Source organism: Ursus americanus, chromosome 28, assembly GCF_024610735.1.
Source record: "Ursus americanus isolate L20-20 chromosome 28, mUrsAme1.1.p, whole genome shotgun sequence".
NCBI lineage: Eukaryota > Metazoa > Chordata > Mammalia > Carnivora > Ursidae > Ursus > Ursus americanus.
In genome coordinates this window covers 32384749-32406835 of record NC_142154.1, presented here as the reverse complement: position 1 = coordinate 32406835, position 22087 = coordinate 32384749, and the positions used below count along the sequence as shown (strand labels likewise).

The window sequence follows — 22087 nt, the reverse complement described above, 5'->3', positions numbered from 1 at the left end:
CTTGCCCATTAGAACCAGCCAGGGAGTTTCAAAAACGGCTCATCCCCAGGCCTCACCCCAGAACCAATGAAATCAGACTATCTCAGTGAGGACACACGCAGCTTTGAAAAGCTCTCTAGGTGGTTCTAACGTGAGGCCACGCTTAAACACCAGAGCAACGGAAGAAACGTTTGTCCTTGGGGATGACCAGAGCGCAGGGTAATGACTAACACCTACAAAGTACTTTCCAGTGCGTAAAGCACTCTCGCACACAAGCCTTATGCAAGGAGCGGCTTAATGGCATCCACTGGTTGGATGGGAAACCACGAATCAAAAAGAGAAATGACTTGCTCAAGGTCAAAGTGTTATTTACCAGAAGAGTCAGGGCTACAACTCAGATCTGCTGACCCTCAATTCAGGGTTCTTTCCAAAGGCCACACGGGGTAATACTGCAGACAGAAGGCCAAGTTCTTCTGTAGTCACATAAAGAGGTGAGGGTGTAGGCATTTTTTTAAAGCAATTATGATCCATAGGAGTGACTCTAAAAATAGAGCTGCAGCTGGGGTGCTGAAGGATAACGGGGTGAAAGAGCCTGAACGTAGCCAGGCCAAGGGGCGGGGAGGCCGAGATGGCCCCATGGCCCACGGGCAGGGGTGCAGTGGTGGGGAAGGATCGGCCAGGGTGACTGGGAGCCCAGTGAGGGAGCAAGCCCGGGGAGAGGCCTGGAGCTGGGAGGCCTGGTGGCCTGGGGTCCAGACACAGGCTGTCGGGCCATCTACGGCTAACAGTGGTGGAAACGGCAAATCCAAATAATTCCCGGAGGCATTTACCAGTGAACAGGAATTCTGGGACTTAAGGGACGCGCTATCTTACTAACCAGATAATAAGCAGCTGCTGATTTCTGTAGAACCGTGTAATTAAACATACACTCGCTTTCTTCCACTTTCGCAACGGCTTGATAGATTACCCTACCCCAGCGGCTTCATGTGTAAAACGGCTACAATATCTTACAGAGACACTGATAGAACAAATAGAAGAATGTGTCTAGCAAAACGCCTAGCACATAGGAGGTGCTGAATAAAATATTAGCACCTTCTGTGGTCGTTTGTTTTGAATGTGGATGGTGAGGTGCAGAGAGCTGCGTACCATCTGGCGGTGAGGAGTATGGGCCCTGGAGCCGGACTGCTAGGTTCAAGCCAGCTCCACTCATGTAGCCGTTCGGGCCCGGACGAGGGAGTTAACCCACTTGTTTCTTCCGGTGTAAAATGGAGATATTATCTGGACCTTTCTCGCGTGGTTTTGGGGAGAATTGAATGAGATCATGCCTGGAAAACTCTAAGCATAGTCCCTGGCATCTAATCACCGTTCAATAATTGCTCACGAGGTTCACCCACTAGGACTCGTCTAAAATCCCCCCGACAGCAGGTGGATAAGCCCGCACTTGAATGTCGGCCACCGCTCTTGCTGCTACGCCGGTCAGCTTCCAGGGACAAGGGACATCAACCAAGGGAAAGGAGGCAGTCTGGGGAGCACATCCGGAAAGCCTGGTCTCTACGAAGCCGCCTTTGCCCGGGTAGGATTCACTGTGTTCTCTAATAGCTGCACAAACTCTGCTGACCTCTCAGGTGGCCGGAGCCCCGGGGAGAGCCCCAGGGCTGCCCTGGGCACATTCACGACATGCGTCTCTGTTCAGCTCCTCAGGGCCTCCTGACCGAACACCCACAGCCTTGTCAGACGGCCCGGACTTCTGTCGGGCACCACCTATGACTTCAAGAGCCAGCACTCCCAGTTGGGGGTTTCATTATTTATTCACTTGACAGGAAATACACATTTGGTCCTGTAAGACACCATGCTAGCGGCTGAATGAGTGGCCGTGACACAACAGAACTCCCGTGGGCTCTCAGGAAGGCCCTGCGTGGCCCGCTGAGGACAGCTCAGTCACCGCGGGGAAGAACTCTGTCCCGAAGAAGAGACCGCCGGCCCGACCGGCCCTCGGGAGCGTCAGTCGCGCAGCCCTGCAGAGCCGTAACATTCAGACACATTGGGCATCATCAAAAGAATGGTCATGCTGGTTGTGCGGAACTAGAAGATGTTCTTAAAACCATAGCATACCAGACAACTTATATACATTACAAATATATAAATTAAGAGGTCTACATGTATACAAAATTTTTCGATGGGGACTTAATTGCATCTTATGCCATGCCGGGTATTTCGAGGGAGCCGGTATTAAAAATAGAAGGTATTTATACATAGGCCCTGCCTCTCTCGTGTCCCCCGTGGAATCCCCTGGTGTTGTCAGGGCCCCTGGGCAGTCTCAGCACCCCCACGGGTAACCCGTCTGCAGTCTGCATCTTCCGGGACAGCAGGGGACTCACTCCGGGGCTCTTCTCCTGGGTCCCCATCTCAGCCAGGCGGCGCCTCCGAACCCACGGGCTGCCGGAGGGAGTGATGCTGCTGTCAGAAGAATAATCCGTGCACTTGCGGAAGACCTCGGGACTGGTGCTACAGTTCAGCCGCCCCTCCTCGGCCAGCGGGGATTTTCTGGAAACGCCTTTGCGCTGAGCCAAGGGGCTGCTCCAGGGACTCGAGCACGGGGAGGCGTTGGGGCTCAGAAAGAGATTCTGGGGGCCAGAAGGGCTGAGCTTGTTGGCGGCCGCATGGCGCCGGCCGGCCATGGGGGACGTGGGATTGCTCTCGGGCTCGGAGGAGCTGTTGGCGGAAGACTCGTCCCCCATGTACTGCAGCTCCTCGACTCTCTTGTTCAGGGACCTGCTCGGGTGGCTGCTCGCGGCGGGCTCCTCGTCCTGGTTCTTGTCTTTGAGCGGCTTCTTTTTGGGTGGCTTCACGCCGATCAGGACGGCCTTCATGTTCTCCCTGCCCTGAGATTCTGAGCTCATGAACTCGTGGGCTCTAATGGCCGCCTCCACCTCCTCGAACTCCACAATGGCGCACTCCTGGGTCCCCACCTGGCTGTACCGGCTGCTGATCCTCCGGATGTCGGGCGGCAGCTCCCTCCCGGGTTTGAGGATCCGCACCGACGAGATGACCCCGAAGGTCCCGAAGAGCTGGAGCAGATGCTCCATGACCTTCTCCTGCACCCTCCCGTTCTTCTGGGGGGTGGCCGGGGCCCACGGCTTGGGGGACAGGTGGAGATCGTAGACCAGGAGCATCTTGCTCGGGAGGTTCTCGTTGGGGAAGAGCGGGACGGGGGTGGTCCTCCTCACCTTCCGCTGGTCCTCGTTCAACTCGAGGGTCACCGAGTGCTTCAAGGCGTGCGCCGTGGTTCTCCAGTCCCGGGTCAGGTGTTTCACCTGAAGGAGACAAAGCACATCTGGAATGGCACCTCTCTGTCCTCGCCCAGCCCGTGTCCTGTCGTCTCCCTCCCTCCTTTCCTCACCCCCCGGCACCCTGGTCGCTAGCGTCGTACCTGGTGGGTGCGGGCATTCAAAAGTCCAGTGAGCGAACGCACACGCTTTTGACGATGTCAAGCTAGCCAGTACTGTTTAGAGCAGTGCCGTCCAACGGAACTTTCTGTGGCGGTGGAGATAGTCTAGTGCACACACGTTTAGGGGTTAAACCCGCAGGCCCTGCAACAAGGCTGTTAGATACACAAGTCCAAGGCCTACGTCCGGCTGGCGGTAAGACCTGCACTTTCTCAGCCTCTTGGTGCCTCAACTCCCTCATCTGTCAAATGGAGGCGCCAATCATGTCCACCTCTCAGAGTTGTCGTGAGGATCAAATGAATAAGTCACCAGATACGTATCTACATGCAGACACACATTACACACACACAAGACCTAGGACAGCGTCTAGCTCGTACTGAGTACTCGATAGGTATCCCGTGCTATCGGTTGTTCAAGAATTACGTGCTATCGTTTTGACAGAATTCGGAGATTTTAACATCCAAACACTTCTCTGAAGTCATGTTTCTCTGTTTACAATTTGACACACAGAAAGTTCCAAAGATCTTTCATATTCCACTGCAATATCTCCTGAAAACGATGTGGACTGTTTTGACTTGGAATAAAATCCAAGTAGGGCCTCACAGAGAATGATGAAACCGTCCCTCCCTCCCTCCCTCCCTGAGTGGAAATTGTGCGTATCGATGTGCAGTATATGGAGGCTATGTTTATATTGTAAGACAGTAATTTTCGAGAGGCCCACTTCCGCTGGACGGAATGCCAGGGAGCATGAGTCATCCCATCCCACAGAAACAGTGGAGGTGGGTGGGGTGGGTAACCTGAGCCAGGAATGGCAAGATCACCCTGAGTCCTCTGAGGCCAGGCCAATGCAGTCGCTGTGCAGAGGAGCCCTGAGACCAGATGGGAACTTCCCAGAACTCAAGAAGGGAGGCTCGCTAACAGGGCAGCGTGGGAGACCTCGCGGAGCTATCAGCAGAGGCAGGCTCCTGCAGCGGGTGCTGTGCACTCTAGCCTTGGTCTCGGGGTGAAATGGCCCAGACTGGGCTTAGGCTGTGGGACCCACAAGTCACCTACACCCAGAATCAATGGGCTGGTCTCCATGACACACCCCCAGAACAGAGGGTCAGCAAAGGTCCAGGCAAAGGGTCAGGCTTCAGGTGAACGGAATCAGGGATCCAGAAAGGGTGAAGATGTTGACCAAAGGTCACTGCCAAGTTGTGAGGAAGCCAGGCAGCAGCTCTCAGAGCATGACCCGGGGGGAGCCTTCTCCAAAACCAGTCAGGAGGGGGCCACTCAGGAGAGGAAAAGCAAAGCTACTGCCGAAGCCTGAAGCCTGAGCAAGGAGTGCTCAGGGGAGGGCCGGTGCTGCCGCACTCCAAGGGCTGGAGAAGCTGATGGAAGACTGAATGCAATCGAGAGGGAAGCAGGCTCTGGCAAGGACCCAGAACCCCTCCAGAGCCAGGAGCGGGGTCCACTGAGCACCCCCGGGCACCACCTCAGATGAGGAGCCAGGGAGGTGCTTTCCTTGTGCAATTACCGGTAGAACTTTCTATTTTCAGAAACTGTCATTTCCCTGTTTGTCCTATGTGTCTCCCATTATGATCAGCAGGAAAACCTTTGGGATGAAAAGGGCCTTTGTTCTCATTTTGATGGTGGTGGGGAGTCTATGTCTACTCTGCGGCCAGCTTTCAACAAAGAAGAAGCCTTCCGAACAGAGCCATAGTGGCGGCTTCGAAGGGAAAGAAAGTCAGGCTGATGCTTAGGGTCCCTGGGGAGGAATAAAGGGATGCGAACTGGCTGCTTTGTTTTGGGGTCCCCCACAAACACTTCCGTGCGAGGGTTCACTCACTGTTCTCTGGACATGTGCGATATTTCGATGTAGCGTTTTGATAGGACATGGGGATTTTAATGTTCAAATACTTCTCTGAAGTTGCGTTTCTGCATTTCTGCATTTGATACAAAAGAGATCTTTTGTACCAAAAGATCTTTCATATTTCAATGCAGTAGCTCCTAAAACTGGAGTGGCCGGTTTCAGCCTGGAATAAAACCCAACTTGGAGCCTCACGGACGGAGAACGATGGAACAGTCCCTCTCTATCATCTATATACATTGCTCTTTGTCCCCTTTCCTGGCACGGAGCTGCTGGAACCCTGGCAATTCCTACGGGACGAGAACACTGGGAGTATCTTTTGTTCTAATGAGGCGATTCCGGGCGGGCTTCCGGGTGCGTCCCGGTTGAGGGCCAGTCACCAGAAAGACCAAGCCATGGTTAGAAGCTTGGAATTTTCAGGGAAGGGAGAGGGGCAGGAAACTTAACAGTTGATCATGCCTCCATAAAAATCCCAACACTATGGGCTTCAGAGCACTCCCAGGTCTGTGAATACATCCGCAGACTGAGAGGGAGGGTGAGACACCCCAAGTCCGCAGGGACAGAAGCTCCTCCATGCAGGGCCTTGTTCTGCATATCTCTTAAGCGGGCTCTTCTCCTGTATCCTTCATCACAGCCTTTATGAAACTGGTCAATCTAAGCAAGTGCTTCCCTCAGTTCTGTGAGCTCTTCCAGCAAATAAACAAATCCCAGGGGGAGCAGGTGATGGGAACCTGTGATTTGTAGCCAAGTTGGACAGAAGCTGTGGGTGACCTGGGGGCCTCCTACTGGCCATTGGTTCCTGAAGTGGGGGCAGTCTCGTGGGATTAACCCCTAACCTGCAGGATCCGATGCTGTCTCCGGGTAGACACAGAACTACTTGGTGGGGAGCCCCTCCCCCAACATAAACGACTGGTGTCAGAGTGTCGTGAGTGTGTTAGAGGGGGAGAGCAAAGGAGCCACACAGGAGGAAGGGGAGGCTTTTCCTTCGCAACATGAAGAGTCCCTCTCCTTCTCCTGTATCCTGAAAATTCTTACTCGTCCTCCAACATCCTATTTCAATGTCACCACTTCTAGAAAGACTTCTCCATCACCCCGGCAGGGTTGCTGGCTCTGACGCACACGACTGTTCTTTTACTGCCTACAGTCACCGGGCAGTCCTGCACTGCTCTCTCTCCGTCACTGGACTTTGCAAGGGCAGGGGAAGCGCCACCTTCGTGTCCTCTAGCCCGTGCCCAACGCGGCAGAATGGGTATGTTTGGTGACTGGGCAAAAGGACAGAGCACTACAGCAGCAGGTGAGGCAGAGAACAGCCCCAGGGAGAAGAGCTCTCCTCCAGGGCTCTCTGGCGAAGTGCACAGGCAGCCTGGCTGGGACCCAGCTGCTACATAGCCCGTTATGCAACAGGCCATGCGGTGCTTTTCCATTCTAGCAAATTCACTTCCCCCACGGAAGACACGGGGTTCGTACTCCAGCTCGTCCGTCCACGCTCTGAGACAGGGGGAATTCACACAACAGGCCAGCTGCTGGGTCCCCTGCCTACACGGCAGCAAGGATCAGACACCCCACATCGCCATACCGATGAGGACGTTGGTCTTACACAGCAAGGCTGCAGGAGTCTGGAAGGAGGCTGGAAGCAACCCCCAGAGTTCTGGGTGCACCTCCTTCTTATTTATTCAACTAGACAAGGGAAAAGCCCGCATTTCACACAATTCGAGGCCCAGGAGGTGTCTCTCCAGGCCACTGAGTCCCCGTGACCTGGCACAGCATCCTCCCGGCCACCCCCTCGCCTGGCAAGAGTGCCTGACCTTTACTAAGAACAAGCCCTATCATTTCATCACCGCCACCCGCTGACATCTGTCCCAACACCCAGGCCCCTTTCCATACGGTGGGAAGAGAAGTCTTCATAACGATCTTAAATCCCTGTTCTCGATCATTTTTCTCTATTTCAGGCCCCAGGGGGGCGAAAAAAAATCACTTGTCACCAGGTATCGAGGGGGCAAAAACTATTTAGAACTGCGCCCCCCCCGCCCCCCGAATCCTCGAGTCCGCTTGTGAGAAGGAAGCCTTACCTTTTTGAAGGACGTGAGGAGCTTGACGCTCACGTACCCCAGCTTGTTTCTCCTCACGTGCTTCAGCAGGAAGGCGTCCTTCTCCAAGTTCTCATCAGAAAAGTAGAATTCGATCTGATCCACCAGCTTCCTGATTAACTCCTGGTCCGGGGGCTTCCACTCCCGCTCGCCGTCCTCTCGCTCGTTCTCGCCCCCACTCGTCGTGGCGCCACTGAGACCAGAAGGAGACACCGGGGGTTACAGGCTGAATTGTGTACCCCCCACCGCCCCCAAATTTCATAGGTTGGAGTCCCAAAGCCCTGTAGGTCAGAACGTGACCTTACTTGGACATAGGGCCTTGCAGATGTCATCGGTTAAAGACGAGATCACACCAGAGGGGCTGGCCCCTCATCCAGTATGTCTGGTGTCTTATAAAAGGGGGAACTCTGGAGGCATGAGCACGCAGGGAGCATGCCATATGAAGGGGCAGGTGGACATTGGGCGGATTCGGCAGAAGCCCAGGAACATCAGGGGTTGCCAGCAAACCACCAGAAGCCAGGGGAATGGCCTGGGACCCATCCGTCCCCAGACCCTCGGAAGGGAGCGCTCTTCTGACACCTTGATTCCCGACTTCTGCCCTCCTGAACCGTGAGGCAATCAGTTCTGTCGCTCGAAGCCACCCAGATTGTGGTAGTTTGTTTCTGCTGCCCTAGGAAATGGCACCGGGTCACACTTGAACTGGACTCCTTGGAGGTGGTCATCACCGGGCCACAACGGGGCTGGCTTTTGCCCCACCGGCAAAGAAATCAAGCTTCTGTTTTTAACTTGGACAGAGGGTCATTCAAGTAACAACAGCCTCTACTAACATTTACGGGCTGCCCGGCCACGGACGGGATGCTTTTCACACCCCCTTCTTCCTCTTCCCTCCCCCACTCCGCCCCCCAAATCCCGATTTCTAGAAGATAATTTAGCAGAGTAACTAAGAGTCCCAATCCTAGAGCTAGCCCATGTAGGTTCGAATCCTGCCACCACCATTTATTAACTGAGTCCACTCAGGCAAGGAACTCCCCTGCCACACCTCGGTCCTGTCATCTGTACACTGGGACTCACGACAGTCACTCTCCCGACAGGACGGTCAGAAGCTTCAATGAACTAATACGCAGAAATGCCCACACAGGTGCCTGGCATGCCCTCCGAAGCCGGTAGGTGGCAGGTACGCTCGTTTACCCCTCCGATCTAGGATGGAAACTCAAATCTTGTCTCCAAAGCCAGCACACGTAATACTTTCCACGTTTTGTTGGGGCTCTGCCACGGAATCTGGAAACAATCCCATTCACCAGGGCTCTTCTAAATGAGACCCACACCCACCAGCGGCTCCAGCTGAACAGACTTCCTCCCCTTCTCCCTGAGAATATTAGGATATGAGAACAAGCCAAAGAAATCCTGAACAAAGCTTCTGGAGGAAGGCAGATCTCTCACCAAGGGATGACAAAAACTTCAAATCCACAGACATCTAGGGAGTTTATGATGGTCTGCATCATAGTTGACTCTATTAATTAGAAGCTCTCGAAGGTGAGTTCCCGCTGGCATATTTAATGACCAAATTAAATTATGTATTATACAATAGCCTATAGATCTTATTCAATAAAAAGGATTGGTTAGAAATTACTTCCAGAAAAAACATTACCGCTTTCCTACGTGGCAGCTTGATTTCTCGTAACACGACTACCAGACCCAGAGTCTCCATGAACACGTCCTGGGACAGATGCAGACACCCAGTCCACCTAAAGCATTCAGGGGGCTTCTACTCTGTTGGGAGAACCTGCCTGGCTCCCCAGGGGGCTCAGAGAGTTCACTGCAGCATCCTCACAATAGCCAAAAGGTAGAAGTGTCAGGGGCACCTGGGTGGCTCAGTCCGTTAAGTGTCTGCCTTCGTCTCAGGTGACGATCCCAGGGTCCTGGGATCGAGCCCCGCATCAGGCTCCCTGCTCTCTCTTGCTCTCCATTCTCTCTCTCAAATAAAGAAATAATCTTTCAAAAAAAAAAAAAAAAGAAGCAAGCAGTTAACACTTTCCTTGGATTGGGATGAAGCCCTTAAATAAAACAATGAACTAATACAAAAAGGGGAGGGGCTCAGAATGTAGAAGTCAGCTAGTACTGCGATAGTGGAAAACTGGAAAAGGTACATACATGTATGTCCTTCAACTCCAGCAAAAGTTTCACTGACTCTTAACCGCCCCCCCCAAAAAAAACAACAACTGTGGAAGAGTCAAGATGAGAATAAAAATGGAATATTCTGGCAGGAGAGAAAATAATAAATCTGTCTCCTGATTTTTCAAATTCAGAAATTATAATTAGCATAAAAGTAGGCATTGGTTGATTTTAAAATGAAGCGTTTTGTTATTTGCCTGCAGACGCTCTGGAAATGTTTTTGAAATACCACACCGATGTCCCAAGACAAATGTGCACTGATGGGAAAAAAAAAAAGGTCTGAGAGACTAACTTTAAAAGTATGTTTTTTAAAAAGACTTTTATTTATTATTTATTTTTTTTTTAAAGATTTTATTTATTTATTTGACAGAGACAGCCAGCGAGAGAGGGAACACAAGCAGGGGGAGTGGGAGAGGAAGAAGCAGGCTCCTAGTGGAGAAGCCTGATGTGGGGCTCGATCCCACAACGCTGGGATCATGCCCTCAGCCGAAGGCAGACGCTTAACTACTGCGCCACCCAGGCGCCCCTAAAAAGGGTTTTAAAAACAGGATGGCAAACCAAGGAAATACATTAAGGCAGCCTGTAAAATAAAATAAGTTAAAGGCAACTTAAACATTAGACAAACTGAATATTTTAGAAGTTTCTAGAAGATAGCTGTGGTAGACATTAGATTCACCCAACATCTAATAGCAAACTCTTTCTCACTTGCCTTCCTTTATTATGGAGGCTATTAAAAACAAAAACAAAAACAAAAAACAAAAAAGCCCAAAAAACCTAAACATGTACTTTCTCAGACTTGGTTACAGGTAGTAGCCATCTGTCATGGTATGGCCAATAAAACACAAGTGAAAATCTTTTGGCCCTGCCTCTTCCCTTTTTATCTGTTTTGAGTGTGGATGTGATGGTTGGAGCTGTAGCAGCTATTTCACTATGATAAGTAAAAGGCCAAGAGAATTAGCTTGGCCTAATTTATTGACATTATTGGCCCTGATATTATTGAGTTGCTGAACCAATTCCTCTACCTACCTACTTGCAGATTTTTGATCACATGAGAAAGATAAAATCCATTTGTTTAATTCACTTGTTGGCTGGGTTTTCTATTAATTACAAATAGCAGGATAGTAATACTGCATTGAGAAAAGTGGTCCTTAAAACATGCCAAAGGAAAAGCGCCAGTGGAACAATCACTGGAATGAAAAGGAGAAGCAAGATGGGCAAAACAGATTTTCACTTTATTAGAGAAAGCTTATTCCCTAACTAGTAGTTAAAATATGTACGTTGAATACACCAGATAAAATAACCTCAAATGCATGGGAAAGTCTGAGCCCCACTGACAGGGATGAGAATAAACAGCAGGAGTTGGGGTGAGGTGTGGGGTAATGACCAGTGAAGAGTTTTGAGTGGACTCAGGTATTGGCAAAACGGCCTAATTACTACAAATATCAAGTGTATCAGAGGTGACCAAACCATCAAAGGGACCCACAGCCTAGTAAGTTCTACTCCCCGACTAAAGTAGTTGACGCTATTATAAAAAGTAAACTCAGACAAATAAAACATAAGGGAAAGATGGGGATGAAATTTCTCAATTCTTGGGGCGCCTGGGTGGCACAGCGGTTAAGCGCCTGCCTTCGGCTCAGGGCGTGATCCCGGCGTTGTGGGATCGAGCCCCACATCAGGCTCCTCCGCTATGAGCCTGCTTCTTCCTCTCCCACTCCCCCTGCTTGTGCTCCCTCTCTCGCTGGCTGTCTCTATCTCTGTCGGATAAATAAATAAAATCTTTAAAAAAAAAAAAATTCTCAATTCTTCCAGTGCCCGTTCTAGAGCCTCCCATTCTTCCCGAGGTCTGCCATGGGAAGCCCTTCCTCCCTGCAGATGACTCTCTCTCAACTTGATCGAGAAAATCAATCAGACTTGCCCAGAGCTCCCTTGTGCCCACCGTCCCGGCCTGCAAACTCATTCTGTATGTCTGGGCATTGCCACAGCATTCACTGGCCATACCTTTTCTCCACCTTGGTCATCCGGCCCCCACTGCAGGATGGGACACAGCTGACCACTTTCTTCTCAGTACTCCTCCCGCCAGGCTCCTGTGACTTGTTCTTTTCTGATTCTTCTCCCCATTTAACTGTGCTTCCAGTCTACTCATTGTGCTCCCATGTCTCCAAGGATCTATCCCGGACTCTTTATCCCCTGGCGGCCTCTACACTCCAGCCCCTGGATCGCTCACCCAATTCAGATCTGCCTCCTCCCAACCCTCCATCCTTCTCTTACCGCCGGGGCCCGCATCCTCAATTCCTAACTGCCTGCCTGATGCTTGGATAGCCTGTTAGCACTTCAAATCCAGTATGTCCAGAATTGAAACATCACCTTCTGCAGAGCTCGACCTCGGGGAGTACTGAAGCCTACACCTGCCGAGGGACATTCCATCTGGGAAGCTCATCTTTTTCATATAGTCTCACGGTAAGCAATCCACACTGTGGGGGGCTGAGGGGGTGACTCTGCATCAGTTCTTTGCACCGAGTGAGCAGACAGGCAGGTAGCCAGAGATTCCAGAACAGGTGGGCAGTTCTGGGGAGGTGATATAAACCCCTACGCAAGTGCAGGGCTGAGCTTCCTGCACCCAGGACCCCCTCTCTGCATGGGTGCTGTCAGCGGCAACTGTGCCTCTCCAAAGGGGGACCTTGGAAGAGAGGCAGGCCTTTTTGCATATCTGGGAGCATGCTGCCTTGTCTCCTGGTTCCTGCAACAGCCTTTGAATGAAAAGGACCCTGTATCTTTTGCAAACATTAAAGAATTTATATCCCTTAGAGACGAATGTTGGTAACTTCTTGTCAATTACAACTGTCCTATAAAGACTATGTATCTTTCCTCCCAAACTGCCCCACTACCTACTTTCCCTGTTCACTCTTCTCTGCATTTAGGCTCAAAACCCCGGATGCATTTTTAGCCCTCTCTTTTGCCCCCACACTGAGCCAATTATCAAGTGCTGATTTTATTCCGCATTGTCTCCCATCTGTTCTCTTTTCCATTCCAACTGTTCTCATTACTTCTCCCTTGGACACTATTCATAGTTCATCAAAAATGAATCTTAAATATTAAAGTAATACACACACATAGCAAAAAATAAAATAGTACATAACATAAAGAAAGCAACGATTCCCCGCTCCACCTCTCCCCCCTGAGGCAACCTCTATTCACCTATTCTGTTCTTAGGAGAGCTGCCTTGTGGTTCTGTAAAATATGTCTACAGTTCTATTTCTCACTTGCCAATTTTCGACATTCTCTATTCATGTCCTATTATATAAGGTGAGGATTTGGGGTCATTCATCTCCCAAAGCCTCTTCTAATTTTTAAAATTTTATATTCTTGTTGGGTTTTTTTTTAAATTAGCCTTCCAATTGTTTTAAAATAATACACTTAAAATTCTCTCTTGTTCCATCAACACTAAATGCTACGTCTTGCTTCCTCATTATACTTGATGTGTGTGTTATGACCCTACCTTCTTCCCCTCTCCTTCCATTTCCAACCTTTCAAATTCTATTAGATGTACCTTTATTTTATCTTGTCATGGTTCATTACGTTTACATTCTATCCTGTAACTAACATTCCCTGTTTTGTCTTCAGATACTAAAAGCTGAAAGTCAATCCGTTGTACTTATTTTTATGACTACAAACATTGCTCTGTGCAGGGCGAAGGTGTTTGCTAAGATCACATTTCTTTCTTAAAGTCCTTTTGGTTGACTGACCACTTAGATCGATCCTCTATGTCTCCATCCTCGTTTTCATATTGTCTGTCTTTGCCGTTGTCTATGTTCTACATGGCAAGAGATTTCCTGACATGACCTTCCAATCTTTCCTGAACTGTTTAATTTCAGGAATTATGTACTCTCTGAGAACTCTTTTATGTCTTCAGATCGCTCCTTTTTAAGAGTATCCTGTTCTTGTTTTGTGTCTGCAATATATTAAATTCTTTCTCGGGTCCTAAAGAGAGTAGATGTATATTTTTATAGTCTCTTTGTTTTCAACAGTGTCACCTCTATATCCTCTGGGATCAGTTTTTCATTGAATTTCATGCAATTGGTTTTCTTCATGGGACTGGTAATCAATTCATTTTTTTCACTATTAAAAAATTTTTTTTAAACAAACTTATTTTAGAATAATTTCAGACTTACAGAAAAATTGTGAAGTAGTCCAGAGAGTTCCCATATATTCCACATCAGCCTTCTTCTGTTATTTTTTTGCATTAGTATGGTATATTTAATGAACTGATATTAATACATTATTATTAGCTGAATTCCATACCTTATTCAGATTTCCTTAGTTTTTACCTAATGGCCTTTTTCACCTTCAGGATCCCATCCAGGATACTACATTAGATTTAGTCATCATGTCTCCCCAGGCTCCTCTTGGGTGGACAGTTTCTCAAGCTTTGTTTTTAATGCCCTTGACTGTGTTGAGTAGTCCTGGTCAGACATATTGCAGAACGTCCTTCATTTGGGATTTATCTGAGATATTATGATTAGATGGTGTGTATGGGTTTTAGGGAAGAGGAGAGAGGTAAATTTCCATTCTCCTCACATCATATCAAGGGGACTATGCACATACCTGACCATTGCCGATGTTGACCTGGCTGAAGTGGCATTATCTTGTGTCTCCGCTGTGAAGTGACTACTTCCCCCCCTTCCATACTGTGCCCTTTGGAAGGGAGTCACTGTATATAGTTCACACTTAAGAAGTGGGGACTTGGGCTCCATGGCTATTTATTTTGAAAAATGAAGGAAGGTCTGGGTTGCTTTTCTTGGTGGGTCAAGTAGGTTTCCTCCGCAGCGGTACAGCGTGATTGACTTTCTTCCCAGGTGGTTACATAGACGTGGGTGGGGCATGCCCACCGGCAGGCTCCACTGGCGGGTGGGCAGGCAGGAATTATTAAATATTAAAATTCCATGGAGGAGGAGTTACTCTGCAGGTACCAGCTCTAACTTAGCTGCCCAAGTTCACCAGTTAGCTCATTCAATTCCTTTAGAAAATCATCTTAGTTCTTCTTTTTCTCCTTGAAAGTAAAGAGTATGTTGGTGGCTACTTTTCACGTGAGGTCAAGCAGTGAGGTGAGGCAACTGTTATAAAGGCAGAATTTAAATTACCTCTCAGATATCATCATCCCTTTTAATCCCCGCATCCTTCACACATTTCCTAACCAGAATCTCTCTACGGTTCTGCTTTCCCACCTCCTACCACCTCCCCCACCCCACACCTGTCGTATTCTGGGTTAAGCCTCTTCCACTCTGTGCCTTATTACACATTTTGAAGAACGGCTATGTTGCTGCTCTACTTTAATACTAATCCTAATGTTTTCTAGTCTATTAAATAAAATCCAAAGTCCTTAGCTCTTTACTCCGATTCACTTCCAATGTGGCTGTCACCAGCTTCCAAAAGTATTTCTATTTCCTTTCAGATCCTTTGTTCTAAAACAAAAGCAAGTAAAAGACGACTAGGTCCCTGTAAGTGTTGCGAGGTGTCTGAACTCCACCCCTGGGTGTATGCTGTTCCAATTCCTTGCACATCTGGCCTCTATCTCTCAGGTCCAAGTCCTAGCCATACACCAAGCTGCATCTCAAATGCAACTCCGCCAGGAAGGAAATAATTTCAACTTCTCCTAACACTTGCCCGCCCGTGGAGTAGAGCTCCTGTGCGCATATCTAATTAGTGCCCTGACCCCTCAGCCCCCAGAGCACAGGATTCACATTGGTGTCTTTCATTGTGGCACCAACCCAGAGCCTTGCACGTAGTAGGAATTTACAAAGCATCACCAATGTGAAGCGAATAGCTTCTGTAAGGGCAAATCACACCTATCAGGATTCTCTGAGACAGGAAGTATGGTTACTGGTGAATATGTCATGAGTGGCCTTTCCAGAGGACTTGGGAAAAAAATGTACGTTTAAGTTTTATGTTTACATTATTGTTTCCTTTTAAATACATCATTGTAAATTGGGGGTACTGATGTGTTCTTTTTTTATAGCTGTAAACCTGCTAGAAATGAAAACAAAGGGTAGAAATAAGGAGGTACATTTCAAAACAGATGACTGGGGCTCCACGGATCAGTGTTGAAATATTTATCGTATTTGTAAATGATCTAGCGAGATAAAGTACAGCATAAAATCTCCAGGGTTGCCTTTCTCATAGAATCTCAAGATAATCTGGAGATATTAATTGAATGCTTAATCAAATGACACCTGATGAATAAAAATGTCCAAGATAAAATGGTGGAGTAATGAGCTCCTCACTATGGTTTTCAACACAGAAAGGACTTCCTGGACTCATCATCTCTCTTTGCAGATGGTCTGATACGGTGCTTTGCCTGCCAATACCAGGAAAACGGTGGACAGCAAAAAGGTGGATATTGAACAAAAAAGAGAAAGCATCATTTAAAACACCAGGGTCCGGTACAATCTGTGTATAGCTCCTTTTGACTTGCTTCTAGAAACGATAATGCATCTGAAAAGGTTCTAAAGGTAATTAAATGGATAACGCAATATAAAAACACAAGGACAGATGCAAAAGATAAAGGTTTTTCAGAAAGACAGGTTGGAAGCATGTGTGTCCGACTTTGCAAAGGCATTATGGGAACAATCATATTTTGAATGCCATTAGCGGAGGCCCCATGCTATGTCTGGGTGGCCCATGGGTTCTTATAGACTTATTACAGACCTCACGACCTTCTTTTCTAACCCGGTCTTCTGCCACGCTGTTGTGGCATAATTCCTAGGGCCTGGGAAAGGAGTAAAACTAGTGGATGTCTCTGCAGGTCTAAATAATGGTTTGTGGTGCGAAGCAGAGATAATGTATGCAAAGTACTTAGCCCCACATCTGGTACATAATTGGCATTAATAAACGGAGTCTTTCACTATCGTCACCCAGAACAGAGAAAAGATAGCACAAAGCTTGTGCAATGTCCCTGAAAGATCGTGGAGAGAAAGGAACCTAGATGTTTCTGTTTGTTAAATGAAGATATGCTTCAGTGATTTTATTATTCATGCTAATATTTAGTATTATAATTTTAAATCATTTTTACACATTGTAAGACAAAGCAAACAAGTCAATATGTTAATGTTGTTAGGAATCAAGACTGTCAGTTCAAAAAAAAATAGAAGAAGTAAAACAAAAACCCTATAATGTCAAGTATGAATTGGAATTATCAACATAAACTTATTTTTAAAAATGTATTTCCTAGCACTATTGAAAGGGCCTAAAACCAATGTTGCCCCAGTGGAAATAAGCACTCTTAATTCTAGGTCTTGGTTTCTAAATACCTTCCTGCTAGTATTTGAAAAATACTAGCCACAGGGATTCCTGTGGAAATGGCTGGATCCCACGACTGGAGTAGGAAAAGTACAAAGCAAGCCCAGAATACCAAGTACCACAAGGCAAGAAAGTGCTCAGAGACTCAAGGGCGCGTTCCAAAGCTATACTGAAGTCCATCTGAAGGGGTTCCCCTACTTAGGGACATTTTGAACATCAAAAATAATGATTGTAGCTAATTTTTATTTTTTATTTTTATTTATTTATTTATTTTTAAAGATTTTATTTATTTATTCGACAGAGATAGAGACAGCCAGCGAGAGAGGGAACACAAGCAGGGGGAGTGGGAGAGGAAGAAGCAGGCTCATAGCAGAGGAGCCTGATGTGGGGCTCGATCCCATAACGCCGGGATCACGCCCTGAGCCGAAGGCAGACGCTTAACCGCTGTGCCACCCAGGCGCCCCAAATTTTTAAAAAGTGAATAAACAAAAGTCCATGAATCGAGGAGGGCCACAGGGAGGGCTCTAATTTCAATTATTTGATGTGACTGTTACAGCCACTCCTCTCTTTGAAAACTGGTCACTAAGCATTTATGTTGCCTCCTTAGAAGGGACTCTTCTTGTTCAATCCCAGATGATGAGGCAAAGCTCTCTTACAGAGAAGAATGCCAGCTAATAAATGTACAAAGGATAATAAAATTAGAAAATCACCAATTTGTAATTCCTGAGGAACTGACTCAGGCAAGGATCACCGGCGGATGCTAAAACCATTAGGCGAAGGGCCTTGGTGAACGAATATTCACAGGAAGCCCACGTATTACTTGTTAATTGCAAAGGGAGACTCGCACCTTCACAATGGAGAGATCACCTCAGTCAAGTGCTCGAATTAGAGCGTCACCTTGGGGAAAGCGGCCTGAGGGGATGCAACAGAAAGTCTGCGGCATTGCCTAGGAGGTGTTCTTGCCAAAACGTTTAATCCGAATCGAATCAAGCCCTTAGCCTGTCTTCCAATTTACAGGAAACACAGGGTACAAAGGAGCAAGTTAAACTACACGATCAGAACAAAATCAGACCAATTCAAACCGGGAAACGTTCAACAAGACATCTGGCCTCTTATTTCAAAATAGCAATGCATTAAAAAAAAAAAGTGTGAATGTTCTAGATTAAAAGATTCTTAAGAGACATAATAGGCAAATGCCACCACCTGGATTGGATTCTGGTTGGAGGGGAAAAAGAAACATTTATAACATATGATGTGGGACGATTGGGGGGAAACCCAAATATGGGACTTGGCTATTAGATCATTTTAGGGAATAAAGTAAGGAATCATTGTTAATTCTCTTAATTGTAATAATAGTGTTATGGTGTTACGGGAGAATGTCATTAGTAAGAGCTCTCAAACAAAGTGCTGAGGGTATAGTAAGTCTTGCGTATATTTCCAAGTGGTTCAGAGGAAACCACCCATAAGTCCATCAAACGATATGGAAAAATATTAACAACTGTTTTATCTAGATGGTAGGTGTATGAATTCTCACAATATTCCTCTTTCACATTTTATGTTTCAAATTTCTATTTCAAAAAGGTGAAAATAAAAAGAAAGACACCTTTTCGGTGAGAGAGGTGTGGGGAAAAGAGTAAAGAACATTTTTCTTATTTCCGTATTGCCTGTACCCCAGGGAAAAGCCAAGCGCTGGGCTGAGGACTGGTGGTATAGAGAGGGCAAGGCGAGGTCACTGCCTTCAAGGATCTCACCGTCTAGTTGGTGGAAAACCACCCAAAGACTTCAACCCGATGGCATGATGCAGTGGATAGAGACATGCATTTGTTCAACAAACATTTAGGGGCACCCACTACAAGCCGGGTGCTGAGGATACAACGAGAGCAAGGCAAGCGTGGTCCCCGAATTCGCGATGCTCGTATTCTTGTGAGGGAGACAGAACTATACAGTTACAATTGAGGTCAATGCTAGGTATAAAATGTGCAGACTACTACAGCAACTCCAAGGACAGGAAACAAACAGCTTCGGGGTGGGGATTGGGGGTTGTGGGGACAAAGCAGTGACGTGTTTTGTTGTTGTTTAGTTTCAGAGGTAGAATTTCGAGATTCATCAGTTGCATAGAACACCCAGTGCTCCTTAATGCCCATTCCCCAGTTACCCCATCTCCCATCCCCCTCCCCTCCAGCAACACTCAGTTTGTTGCCTTGAATTCAGCATCTCATGGTTTGTCTCCCTCTCAATTTTCATCTTATTTTATTTTTCCTTCCCTTTCCCATGTTCATGTGTTTTGTTTCTTAAATTCCACATAAGAGTGAAATCATAGGGTATTTGTCTTTCTCTGACTGACTGATTTCACTTAGTATAATTCTCTCTAGTTCCATCCACGTTGTTGCAATTGGTGAAATTTCACTCTTTTGATGGCTGAGTAATATTCCATTGTAAATACATACACCACATCTTCTTTATCCATTCCTCTGTCGACAGACATCTGGGCTCTTTCCATAGTTTGGCTACTGTGGACATTGCTGCTGTCAACACTGGGGTGCATGTGCCCCTTCAGATCGCTATGTTTGTATCCTTTGGATAAATACCTGGTAGGCACAGTGAAGTTTTAAGGCTGATTAGAGATCGATCAGTTAATCAGAGAGACCCAGAGGAGGGAGTGCAAAGGCACGTAAACACAAAACTGTACCCTATGTTCCGGAGTCTAGAGGGGTTCGTGCTGGGGGAGCACGAATTACTGAGACAGGCGGGGAAAGAAGCAGTGGGCCAAGGGGATGATGTGGGTGGGTGTCACATCTCAACGAACAGCTTTAGGAACCTGAGCTTTCTTCTGGAGGCTCTGGAAACTGAGAAGTGTCCACACAGGGCAGAGGCTGCTGCTGTGCCAGGCTGGCCCAAACAGGGAGACAGCGTGGGTCCTGTTCTTGGCTGCGTTCTCATGCTCTGGATGTCTGCCTGCTGGGCTCTTTCAGCAACACTACCCTGAAGAGTCTCCGGGGATCTTCCGGGGTCAACTCTCTGCCAGTGGGCAGCAGGAAATGCTTCACACTGAATGCTCCACGAGACTCCAGTCCCTGGAGCTGGGAGGGAAGGGTGGCTCTGGAGAGTGAGTGGGGGTAGGGGCAAGAAGCCCCCCCAAATGAGGATCATGTTCTCCTCATCTCCACAGGGGGATCTTTCCAGGCCCAAGAAATAAGTAGGGCTTTAATCCCTGCTAATGGTACCATCTCCAAACTTAGTCCCCAGTACAGGGGGGAGCTCGTCACCACACTCACAGGCAAATGAAATCAGAAGGATCGGCCACTCCGAGCTCTTTTACATAACCTCTGAAATTATCTGACTAGGTGGCTGCCTTCTCCTCGAGACTGAGATGTCAGTGACTATGGATTCATTACTTGTAATCCCAGCACAGAGCTGAACGAGTGAGTGAGTGAATGAATCAGGCTTTACAGTAGAGAGTGCTGAGAGCCCTACTGTAGCTACGGGGTCATCTGCTACGGCTCAGCGTTTCTGCTGGACTTTCGTCCTCAGATACCTCTGTCTCCACTGAACTGCCATGAACTCTGGGTACCTACATCCAGACCTCTTCCACTGGGGAAGGGTCAGCCACTGATGGGGAATGGCTCTGGACCCAGTATTCTCATGCCCTTCCGTTGAGTATTCTGCCGGTGAAGTAAGCATCTGCCTGCTAGGGCATGATCCTGCAGAGCCCTAACCACTACAAAGTACGTGCTCAGAAACCCCCCAAAAAGAGGGTTCTTACTACGTTCCTGAGGGCATTTCCCGGATATGCAAGTTCTGCCATTGCTCTACTGTCCTGGCTATGGATACTCCATACTTTCATCTCCTTTCAATAGCAGGAACGAAACCACAGACCCGAAAGGTGCCGGCGTGGGTGGACACAAGTCCAAGGTCTCTGGCTGATGCCAGGGCTCGGGGCCCAAAGGCACGGTTAGACAGGTGGCTTCTTGTGCCATCACAGCTCCAGACTGCTCATCACTCAGGAACCCAACTAGCAAGGCTGCAAGATGATGATGCAAGCATAGAAGTCAGGTGGGGGAGGCTGCGCGAAAATAGGAATCCCCGGCCCGCGAGGATGCAAGCAAGCCTTGAGCTGATTCCAAATCTGGGCAGGAGAGCTCTCTGCACCATGCAATCACTCCTCGGATCCCCCAGCAGCAAGTGGTAGCGGGGCCTGGGCTGCCCCCACCCATTTGTACTGATAAGCAGACAGGACGAAAGAGCCAGTGCAGGCTCGGTGGGGCCCCTCTCAGGGGCAGGTGGGCCAGTCCCGGAGGGGCTGGGACTGGCTTTTGGGGAGGTCCGGGGTGAGCGGACGCAAGGAGAGCCTCCTCCGGGCGGGGGGGGGGGGAGGGAGAAGATGGCGAGGATGGCCCAGGAAGGAATTCCTCCGGGGTGCCAGGGCACGCCTCCGTCCAGGCCCCTCAGAGCCCCGCCGCCAGCGCCGGGAGCTCCGGTCGGGCGACAAGGCTGCGGAGCGGGGCACCAACAACCGCCGAGAGCACGTTCTGCCTCGGCGGGACGCCCGGAGCCCGCGGCGGGGCTGCCTGGAGCCGCTCCGCCCGCGGAGTCGTCCCGGCGCCCCTGCTCGGCCGGGACCCGGGGCGGGCTCCCCTCGGCCGGGCCGCGCCGCCGCGCCTACCTGTGCCCGCGGCTCGGCTCCTCCTCGCTGGCGCTGCCCCAGCCGGGGCTCAGGTAGCGGGCCGAGTCCCCCGCGCCGCGCGCCTCCGCCCCCTCCTCCTCGTCCTCCGGCTCCTCCACGTCCTCGGCCTCCTGAATGGCGACGCGGATCTGCACCGCGGTCTCGGGCCCGGGCAGCGCCTCCTCGCCGGCCTGGGCCATGGCTCGCCGGCCGGCCGGGAATGCGGCGCCGCGGCTACCCGCGCGCCGAGGCCCAGCCAGCCCGGGCGGCGGCGACTGCGACGAGGGGGCGGGGGCGCGGCGAGCGCGTCCGGGAAGGGACGGGGGTCTCAGCGCCCCGCCCCGCGCCGCCGCCGCCACCGCCCCGGCCGCCAGCCGCCAGCCGCGCGCCAGAGCGGGCGGGGCCGCGGCTGGGGAGGGCGACTTCCTCCGCGCGCCCCGCGCCCCGCGCCCCCGCCCGGCCGGGAAAGATGCGCCCGACCCCCGACGCCTCCGCGCGCGCCCGCTGTTCCCTCCTCCTTCCCGCTCGGCTCCTCACGGCCCCGGAGAGGGGAGGGCGCCCCACCTCGGACTTCTCCTTGTGCGGATGACTGGGGGCT

General features: G+C 49.5%; 1 protein-coding gene across 1 annotated transcript; it reads right to left on the bottom strand.

Annotated features, from left to right (window-relative positions):
• Positions 1-1768: 1768 nt before the first annotated feature.
• LARP6 (La ribonucleoprotein 6, translational regulator) lies at positions 1769-21856 on the bottom strand. The gene is made up of 3 exons (XM_045810729.2): positions 21490-21856; positions 7344-7554; positions 1769-3293 (listed from the first exon to the last, which is right to left on the bottom strand). The coding sequence occupies exons 1-3, from the start codon at positions 21687-21689 to the stop codon at positions 2226-2228; spliced, it is 1479 nt and encodes a 492-aa protein (XP_045666685.1). The 5' UTR covers positions 21690-21856; the 3' UTR covers positions 1769-2225.
• Positions 21857-22087: the final 231 nt, after the last annotated feature.

What these genes read in the sequence shown, in the direction of transcription:
- LARP6 (XM_045810729.2), bottom strand. Translation starts at nt 21,689, where the DNA reads ATGGCCCAGGCCGGCGAGGAGGCGCTGCCCGGGCCCGAGACCGCGGTG. An exon ending in GAGCCGAGCCGCGGGCACAG is followed by an intron (nt 7,555 to 21,489) that starts GTAGGCGCGGCG and finishes TTCTGGTCTCAG; the next exon opens with TGGCGCCACGACGAGTGGGG. An exon ending in TCCTCACGTCCTTCAAAAAG is followed by an intron (nt 3,294 to 7,343) that starts GTAAGGCTTCCT and finishes TGTCTCCTTCAG; the next exon opens with GTGAAACACCTGACCCGGGA.